Source organism: Fonticula alba (genome assembly GCF_000388065.1).
Source record: "Fonticula alba strain ATCC 38817 unplaced genomic scaffold supercont2.8, whole genome shotgun sequence".
Taxonomy (NCBI): Eukaryota; order Rotosphaerida; family Fonticulaceae; genus Fonticula; species Fonticula alba.
In genome coordinates this window covers 503,746-504,912 of record NW_009242978.1, presented here as the reverse complement: position 1 = coordinate 504,912, position 1,167 = coordinate 503,746, and the positions used below count along the sequence as shown (strand labels likewise).

The 1,167-nt window shown below is 66.1% G+C and overlaps 1 protein-coding gene across 1 annotated transcript in view; it reads right to left on the bottom strand.

Annotated features, from left to right (window-relative positions):
• H696_04769 (hypothetical protein) overlaps positions 1–873 on the bottom strand; it is a gene marked incomplete at both ends in the record, with an annotated part of 1,392 nt that extends 519 nt beyond the window's left edge. The window contains 2 exons of the mRNA XM_009498632.1: positions 33–139; positions 306–873. Of these exons, the coding sequence (XP_009496907.1) occupies positions 33–139; positions 306–873 (675 nt within the window). The remainder of the gene's footprint in view (positions 1–32; positions 140–305) is intronic.
• Between the last annotated feature and the right edge of the window lie 294 nt (positions 874–1,167).

The following is a 1,167-nucleotide window of genomic DNA, read 5'->3' as shown; positions in this document are numbered from 1 at the left end:
TTGTTGGAAGACTTCTTGTGCTGCTCGGCGACCCAGGAGACACCGGCGGCCACGTTGGACAGGGAGCCGGAGCCGTTGGCACCGAGGACCTTGACCGAGTAGAGGGTAGCCTTCTTGGCCATACCCCAGGTCTTGCCACCTGTGTGCATGTGTGTGTGTGTGTGCGAGGTTGGGAAGGGGAAGAGAGACGGGGGCACATTGTCAGTGGCTCTGGAGGAGGAGGAGGAGGGGGGGAGAATGCATCGGGAGAAGAAACACCAGCGCCCCGAGGGGCCCCTCTCCCCGCCGGGGATGATGCTACGTACCGACGGTACCGGCGCAGTGGGTGCCGTGACCGTTGTCGTCGTTGGCGTTGGAGTTGCCGCCGTGGAAGTTGTAGCCGTTCTTGGCGCGGCCACCGAAGTCGGTGTGGCCGTGGTTGATACCGGTGTCGACGACGTAGACGTTGACGCCAGAGCCAGCCGAGTCGTAGTAGTTGAACTTGCTGTTCAGGGGGAGGGAAGCCTGGTCCGAGCGGTCCAGACCCCAGGTGGCGTTGGACTGGGAGGCATCGACGCGGACGATCTGGTCGGGCTCAATGAAGTCGATCAGGTCGCTGCGGCGGCGGATGCGGGCCAGCAGGTCCTCGGAGATCGGGCCAGCGACGGCCTTGAACTCGTTGCCGATGTTGAACACGCGGCCGATGGAGATGGAGTCGGCGAAGATGCGGGCATGCTCCAGGGAGACCTCCGGGCGGAAGACGACGATGTACTGGCCGGGGATGACCTCGGCATCCTCGGCGAGGATGACCGGGACGAGGGTGTTCTCGTCGATCTGGGCCGAGGCGGCGGTGGCCATGACGGCGAGGAGGAGGACAGCGAAGAGGGCCTTCATGGTGATGACGGGGGTGTGGTGTGGAGGGGGGGGGAAAAAGGAAGAAAGAGCCGAGGATCTGCAAAGTGGGAACTTCGGCGTGTGGGAAGGCTGGCGCACGGAGCACCGCGGCCGGCCACGGGGGGCTGTTAAATACGACTCTCGGCCCCTCGCCCCTCAGGCCCCGCTGGCCGAGCTCCGCCGCCTGTGCGGGGCTTCTCCCCCCGGCGACGGCGGGCTACTGGTGTGTCCCCCGCCCCGCCCCGTGCCCCCTGTCTCGGGAGGCGAGGAGTTCCCACAGAGAGCCACACACGG